General features: G+C 49.1%; 1 protein-coding gene across 1 annotated transcript in view; it reads left to right on the top strand.

Moving 5' to 3' along the window:
* The window catches only part of FXR2 (FMR1 autosomal homolog 2), a 15,548-nt gene extending 8,096 nt beyond the window's left edge, over positions 1 to 7,452 (top strand). Inside the window, exons 2-17 of the mRNA XM_007457785.1 lie at positions 55 to 107; positions 442 to 535; positions 937 to 1,008; positions 1,123 to 1,271; positions 1,526 to 1,619; positions 2,097 to 2,213; positions 3,570 to 3,740; positions 3,944 to 4,022; positions 4,356 to 4,465; positions 4,702 to 4,788; positions 5,089 to 5,308; positions 5,508 to 5,705; positions 5,798 to 5,998; positions 6,093 to 6,188; positions 6,334 to 6,434; positions 6,751 to 7,452. Coding sequence (XP_007457847.1) covers positions 55 to 107; positions 442 to 535; positions 937 to 1,008; positions 1,123 to 1,271; positions 1,526 to 1,619; positions 2,097 to 2,213; positions 3,570 to 3,740; positions 3,944 to 4,022; positions 4,356 to 4,465; positions 4,702 to 4,788; positions 5,089 to 5,308; positions 5,508 to 5,705; positions 5,798 to 5,998; positions 6,093 to 6,188; positions 6,334 to 6,434; positions 6,751 to 6,846 — 1,938 coding nt within the window. The 3' untranslated portion in view covers positions 6,847 to 7,452. The remainder of the gene's footprint in view (positions 1 to 54; positions 108 to 441; positions 536 to 936; positions 1,009 to 1,122; positions 1,272 to 1,525; positions 1,620 to 2,096; positions 2,214 to 3,569; positions 3,741 to 3,943; positions 4,023 to 4,355; positions 4,466 to 4,701; positions 4,789 to 5,088; positions 5,309 to 5,507; positions 5,706 to 5,797; positions 5,999 to 6,092; positions 6,189 to 6,333; positions 6,435 to 6,750) is intronic.
* The last annotated feature ends 442 nt before the right edge of the window (positions 7,453 to 7,894 follow it).

Below are 7,894 nucleotides of genomic sequence, written 5' to 3'. Positions count from 1 at the left end.
TTGTTTTTTTTTTTTTTTTTTTTTTTTTTAACTTTGTTCTAAAATCCATTCTAGGGCTTTGTGAAGGATGTCCATGAAGACTCTGTCACCATCTTCTTTGAAAACAAGTAAGACCTTGGGAATAGAGAATCCAGCATACTAGGTCCTAGCAGGAGAGTGGAGAAGAGGGGGCGGCTGAGTCCCGTGAGGCATGTATAATAGGTGGGGGAGAGCCAAGGGTTTGGGTGGGCAACTTATATGGATCCCAGAAAAGGAAATGGTGAGAGTGGGGGTCATTTGACTCCATATTTAGATTCTAGCAAGAGATGGAAAGCACCACTATGGAGCAGGGCCTGGAGTTTAACTTCTAATCACCAGGGAAGGTGGAAAATGCCCAGTGGAGGAAGAAACGGGCAGCCACACTAGCCTGAATAGCTTTCATATCACTGTTTTCCCTTGCAGCTGGCAGAGTGAGAGACAGATTCCTTTTGGGGATGTCCGGCTACCACCTCCAGCTGACTATAATAAGGAGATCACAGAAGGGGATGAAGTGGAGGTAAGGGCCTTGGAGTCCACCTTTTCTAAATGTCCCTTTTCCCAGGATTCTGCATCTTCCTTACCCTGATACCAGTACCCTAGGCTCCTCACTGGTTGGTTCACGCTCCTTCCTCCATCCAGCTAGGCAGCCTGTGGAAGAGTGAAATGCAGCAGTTTTCTGTCCATCATTGCTGTGATCAGTCAAGCTCTCAGGGAGCTTCCTGTTTTCAGGGGATTCACTTTTCTTCCATTTATGATAACAGCATCTAAAATCCAGTGTACTCTGATTTTAATTAGCAGCTCCTTCCTCTAGATTCCTTTACCTTGGTTTAGGATGCCTCCCAAGTGCCTTAATGCTCATTCCATTCTTGATGTTTTGGATGCTCCTCAATATCTCTTTTATTTTCAACTTCTCTTCAGGTTTATTCTCGAGCCAATGAGCAAGAACCTTGTGGCTGGTGGCTGGCCCGGGTGCGGATGATGAAGGGAGATGTGAGTGATTGTCAAGGCCTTTGGAGAACTGCTGAAACACATATTTTAGTCAGAGAAAGGTGGGAGATAGAAACTCAGGTCATCCACAGCTTCTCCTTTCTTTCCTTCTGCCAGTTCTATGTCATTGAATATGCTGCCTGTGATGCCACTTACAATGAGATTGTCACCCTGGAACGGCTTCGGCCAGTTAATCCCAATCCCCTTGCAACCAAAGGCAGCTTCTTCAAGGTTACCATGGCTGTGCCTGAGGATCTGAGAGAGGCGTGAGTGTTTGGGATGTCGGGAGTGGGGGGCCCTCTTTATGGTCCTCATCTCTGCCCTTGTTTGTCCCAGCCCCCACTCCCAGTTTCAGTGTTCTGTGTTCCCTAGGCCCTCTAGAGTCCCTTTTGCTCCCAGTTCCTCTGTTTCCTCATCCCTGTTCTTTTACTGCAGTCCTTATTTTTCTCAGTCCCTCTCTCTATCCCCTTCAACTGTACTCTACACTCTGCCCTCTGAGCACTGTTCTCTTTCTCTGCAGCTGCTCCAATGAAAACGTCCATAAAGAGTTCAAGAAAGCATTGGGAGCAAACTGCATCTTTCTCAACATCACAAATAGTGAGCTCTTCATTCTGGTGAGTTTATTCTGCCTGAATTTCACCTAAGCCCTTTTCCCCTTTTAACTCCTTTGCAAGAAGAGAAGAGCTAAAATGTGCTTATATTTATTTGTCAGAGAGGACTTTATTGCTCCTGACCTCTGTGGACCCAGGTTAGCCCTACCTTTCCTTAGTCTTTCTCATGTATGACCTTAATTTTTTTTTCAACCTGACCATCATATTGCAGTTTGGGCTGGGTACCCTTCCTTGCATATATTTGGACTCTTAAAAAGAGACAGTATGATTCTCACCTGCGCTTGCTACTTAAAATCACTTCCCTTAAGCACCCAGTTAGTAGGCCCTTGTGAGACTGACAGTGATTTTTCCTGTTCCTCAACTTTGTTTCTTAACTCCCACCCTTTTCCAGAGACTCAGGCATCCTGATTCCCAGTTCCTGGATCTCCTCTAAAATGTAGTCAGTCAATTTTAATGACTTTTCCATTGGTTTCTTTGCAGTCAACCACAGAAGCCCCTGTGAAGCGAGCATCCCTGCTGGGTGATATGCATTTCCGAAGCCTGCGCACCAAACTGCTACTCATGTCCCGCAATGAAGAAGCTACCAAGCACCTCGAGGTAAGTTTTGGCTTCAGTTTTTACTGCTGATTGGTATTGTCCTTCTCCCCTCCCACCCCATCCTCCACCCATGCTCTTGTGAACAGACATTAAGGTCTTTCTGGGCCATTAAACCTGGGTCTGCTATTTTATCTCAGACTCCTCCAGATGGCAGAGCTCCATCATGTTTTAGTACAAGCTTTTTTTCTTTTTTCTTTTTTTTTTTAAGCTATGGGACCCTTTGATCAAGTGAAATTTTACTTGAAAGCACAATGCATAAAACAGATCAATCAAAACAGGTCTAAAAGTGCAAGAGGGTGTGGCTCTTACCTCCACTGGCTGCCCCCAAATTACCTCTGAGAACCAGACTGCTTTGTGGGTTATGTTTGGGAACCATTTGTACACTGGAAAGACCACTGGACTTGGAATCAATCCTAAGTCTTGCTTTGTCAAATAATTTGATTTCAGTGAGCTTTTTCTTCTTTAGCTGTGACAATGAGGTAGTTGAATGTGAGTGTTTCTACAGGGTCTTTTTGTGTTCTGACATCTTATGATGGTCAGATTCCCTTAGGAATTATACCATCCTAAATGAGGATGGTATATATACACGTGCTTGCACGCACGTGTATGTGTGTATTTGAACATCTGTTTCCTTTTTATCAAGTGAACTGATCTTTTCGGGAGCCTGTGAAAATTCTGGACCATGGTAACCTTTACTTCTCCAGGGATGCTACTCAGGGCACTGCCAGAACCTTTCCCTTTTCCTGCCCTTGTACTCAGGTATCCCTCTAAGGACTGGTTGAGAAATGAAGTGGTAGCATGGTGTACCATAACCTCTTTTTATGCTTTTCTCAACCTGTTGCTTTCTGTTCAACTTTTCAGGTTTTATTTTGGGAGTTGATATTGGTTTGGTTAAGGTAAATAGTTCCTTACACTTGCATTTACCTTGTGAAAAGTCCTTTCTTTCATACCAACTTTATTTAATCCTCTTGTTAGTTTGGGAATAGGGTAGGTCAGGTGTAATCATTTAGCAGATGACAGAACAGAGGCACAGACAGTATGTTTTGTTTGGGATCACACAACCAGATAGTGTTAGGGCCAAATCCGGATCTTTGATGGATCTCAGCCCAGATTCGGCCATCATTACCTCCCCTCCCCACCAAGCCATTGATATTGGGAAGGTAGGAGTGGAATGAAAAGTTCCTGAATTCTTCGCAGGTCCTGGTGGTCAGTGGACTCCCAGGTAGTTCTGGCTTTCTTTCATACAGTCTTTTCTCATTTAAGTTATGCAAAGCATCAGGTATCTGGGACAGGTGTTCTGAGATTTCTCCATGGTTCCTATAGTCCAGTGGTCCAGTGCCTTTTTTTTTTTTCCAGACAAGTAAGCAGCTGGCGGCAGCTTTCCAAGAGGAGTTCACAGTGCGAGAGGACCTGATGGGACTAGCAATTGGAACTCATGGTGCCAACATCCAGCAGGCCCGAAAAGTACCTGGGGTGACTGCCATAGAATTGGGTGAAGAGACCTGCACTTTCCGCATCTATGGGGAGGTCAGCAAAAGATACCTGTTGTCTAGGTCCCTTAGGGGATAGAGAGAAGAGAGTGTGAAGTAGAAAGGAAACCTGTCGTGTTGACCTCCCTCCCTGACTTCGGTGGCACCACATTTTCTCAAAGACAGAGAGTGGCAGGAAGATCACTGTTTGAGATCCGGGTGTTCTGTTTTATTAATGACTCCCCACTCCTCTTCTCTTAGACTCCCGAGGCATGCCGACAGGCCCGGAGCTATCTTGAGTTTTCTGAGGACTCCGTGCAAGTGCCCAGGAACCTGGTTGGTGAGTTGGGGATGTGTATGTGTATGAGAGAATACAGCTGGGGACCAGATGTGAGATGCTCTAAAGTGATTCTGGCTTGGCACCTCCCTGTGAACTTCCAGTTTCACAAGGACAGAGCAAACAGTCTGTAGTAGGAGTGACAAAAATGGGAGAACAGATTTCTAGGGATTGTGATATTTTGTCCTGTGAAAACACACCAGAAGCTTAGAAGCAAGAGAATCATTAAACAGAATCCTTATATAGCAGCTGGAAAACTGTTTATCTTGTCTGTTTTTACTCTTCTTTCTTTCCTTTGGAAAAAAAAAAGGCCTAATTCCTCTTTTACCCATTCAGGCAAAGTGATTGGAAAGAACGGGAAAGTGATCCAGGAGATTGTGGATAAATCTGGTGTGGTGAGGGTTCGAGTAGAAGGTGATAATGACAAGAAGAACCCCAGGGAGGAGGTATGGGGCAGCTAACACCTAGAGATTGGTTGCCAGAAGTAAATGGGATTATTCTCCAAGCCATTCCCTTGAGAGATGGGATTTCTAGGGGTTGGGGCATGGGAACTTTGGTTTTTCCTAGTAGATGTAGAGCCCAGAAAGATCCCATTTGGGTGGGCTTCTATAGGAGACAGGGTGGACTTAATACTTCATTTGAGTCTCTTTCTAATCCATCTGTCCTTTCCTCTGCTCTCCAGGGAATGGTTCCCTTCATATTTGTTGGCACCCGAGAGAATATCAGCAATGCTCAGGCTCTGCTGGAATATCACCTCTCCTACCTGCAGGTATCCAAGCCAGAAGCCTGGGAGAGGAGAGATCCATGTGTACAAGGGGGCTAAGGATACTGGTGGATAAAGTTAAAAGTGGTGGTTCCCAGTTTGTGTCTCTGAGTAGAATAGAAACCATTAGGTGGAAAATTGGGGCTGTGGAGTTGGAATCCAGAATTTTCCCTGTTTTAAGCCTTGCATTCCTGAGAGTTCAGATCCATAGGGACAGTCAGGGCAGAGAAGCAGGAAAAAGAGACTGTTCATTGATCTTATAATTATTCCTCCTTCCTTGTTTTTCTCCATCTTCTCCCCAACCAGGAGGTGGAGCAGCTTCGCTTGGAGAGGTTGCAAATTGATGAACAGCTTCGGCAGATTGGGCTGGGCTTTCGCCCTCCTGGGAGTGGGCGGGGCAGCGGTGGCAGCGACAAGGCCGGCTACACCACCGATGAGAGCTCCTCCTCCCTCCACACCACACGAACCTATGGGGGCAGCTACGGGGGCCGGGGCCGGGGCCGGAGGCCAGGCGGTCCTGCCTGTGGTGAGAGGGAGGCGAGCAGTGGTGGGGTGTGTGGGAGGCAGAAGTCTGGGTGGAAGTTTGAGGAAAGGGTGATGGAGAAGATGAAGAAGTGGTTGGCTGGGGGACTTAGGAGTGACAGCGAGAGTCTTCCAGCCTGGGGGCTGGGATGGATCCTGGGGTAGGGTGAGTGACCCTGCTTGAACCCTACTGTGTTCTTCAGGCCCCATCTCAGACCTATCCACAGCTTCTGAGACTGAGTCAGAGAAGAGGGAAGAGCCCAACCGAGCTGGGCCTGGTGACCGGGATCCCCCGACCCGGGGTGAAGAAAGTCGGAGGCGGCCGATTGGGGGCCGGGGTAGGGGACCCCCACCTGCCCCCCGGCCCACCTCAAGATACAACTCTTCATCAATTAGCTCAGGTACCAGAAGCAGACAGCTAGGTTCACGAATGTGGGCCAAAAAGAAAGATGATAGACACCTCACTCCCAACTCCTCTTTTTCCTCTAACCAGTGCTGAAGGATCCAGACAGTAATCCCTACAGCCTACTGGACACATCCGAACCAGAGCCCCCAGTTGATTCAGAGCCTGGGGAACCTCCCCCAGCAAGTGCCAGGCGCCGCCGCTCCCGCCGCCGTCGCACTGATGAAGACAGGACTGTCATGGATGGAGGCCTGGAATCTGACGGGCCCAGCATGACAGAGAATGGCCTGGGTAAGGGGTGTACCTGGATCTGAAAAATCAGAACTGGGCAAGAATTGAGGGACGGGAGATTGATGCACATCTCTCATTTTCCCCTGCCCCACAGAAGATGAGTCAAGACCCCAGCGTCGTAATCGGAGCCGCCGCCGCCGTAACCGTGGTAACCGGACTGATGGTTCAATCAGTGGAGACCGTCAGCCAGGTCAGCTCACACAGGATGTCAGCAGACTTCCTCAGAGAACAGGATGCCTCCTATCCTGTGAAAGCTAGGGGTTGGGGCTCAGTGGGTGTCTAGGGGCTGGGTACCTGGGTTCCTTCTGAAACTTTTGGTCCTCTCCCTTCCCCAGTGACTGTGGCTGACTATATCTCCCGAGCAAAGTCTCAGAGCCGCCAGCGGCCACCCCTGGAACGCACTAAACCTTCAGAGGATTCTCTTTCAGGACAGAAGGTAGGCAAGCAAGATATAGTTTACCCCACCTCCTTTTTTGTTGTTCTGGGGTAGGGGGCACAAGGAAACTCCCGAAGAAATCTCTCATTAAATTGCAGAGAAGGCATGTCTGATGGAGTTTAGACTGCATTTAGAATAGTGAAAATTTGAATAGAAGAGAATTTGGTCCATATTTTCTGGATCCCAGTAAAAGTGACTACAGGGGACCACCCTGGAGATACCTGGAGCATTTAGATGGTAGGGAATGGCATTACCTGAATTTCTACTGACCTTTTTCTTTCCTTCCTCTCCATTTTCTTTCCCACTCCTCCCTCAGGGTGACTCTGTCAGCAAGCTTCCTAAGGGCCCCTCAGAGAATGGGGAGCTCTCTGCCCCCCTGGAGTTGGGTAGTTTGGTGAATGGGGTTTCATAAACCCTCCAGCCCGCATCCCTCCCTTCTCCATCTCGCTTGCTGCCCAACACCATGGCCCTCACAGGCCCAACTGACCTGCGCTGGAGCTGCTCTTATCTAGGGGGGCGGGGGGTGGCACAGCAGCTTGGGTCCCCCCCCAGCCTCCAGGAGCTAATGGAGGGGTGTGTAACAGGGTCATACCCCCCTCCCTCTTGTCCACCCTACCCCCAGGGTGAGGGGAGCCTCTCTCCTTCCCCGTCAGACTGGATGTGCCTTTATCCTCTAATGCCCCAATCTCTCTCTGAACAGCCCCATTCTCCGCCTGTTGGTGCGGGGTGCTTCTTGACCCACCCAGATTGGACAGTTCAGGGGGGCTCCCCTGCTATCCCTCCTCCCGTCCTGTACCCCCCATTTCTGGGGCCTCATCACTGTGGAAGACGGGGATAGTAAGGGTATAAGTGGGTGGGAGGCATGGGGAAGGTTTTGGAGTAGAGCCAGGGGTGTGTATGAAGGGGGGTGACAAGGTCCCCCAGGGGAGGGGGGGACCAACCTTGTCTGGTGGATGAGAAGGCGTATTTATTTTTCACTGTACAGTATTTAAAAAGAGAATAAAAAAATCCAAATGGCCCTCTGGTTCTTGCACCTTCCTTATGCCCAGTTTGGTCCATCTGTGTAGGACTGACCTGCCTTGACCCTTGTTTCCTGTATCTCCACACCTAGCTTCTCTGGCATTCCAAAGATGGTCTACTTCTGGGAATTTCTGACATTCCTAAATTCTCCAGGCCCTGGTACCCTCCTGGTCCAGAGGAGAGTGGCTCGTGCCTTGCTGCCTCTCCCCTCCCCCAGGTTTGTTGGTAGAGGGAGCTGGGCCACTCCTATACCCTGAGTCACAGCAGGCTAGGTAGGGCTGCTCAAAGCTGGAGCTGTTCCTGCTAAGAGCTGAGAGCCGAGGCAGGCTGCTTAATCCGATTACCTGAGGCCTGGGGCTTGGGCTGGGCCTTGGGCAGAGTGGGGAGCAGGGTTCCCTCAAGACAGCCTCTGGGACCTAGGTGTCCAGCCCTCATTCCTG

This window comes from Lipotes vexillifer, unplaced genomic scaffold (assembly GCF_000442215.2).
Source record: "Lipotes vexillifer unplaced genomic scaffold, Lipotes_vexillifer_v1.1 scaffold611, whole genome shotgun sequence".
NCBI classification, from domain to species: Eukaryota; Metazoa; Chordata; class Mammalia; order Artiodactyla; family Lipotidae; genus Lipotes; species Lipotes vexillifer.
Note: the sequence above shows the minus strand (reverse complement) of the source record. Positions and strands in the feature narration are given on the sequence as shown.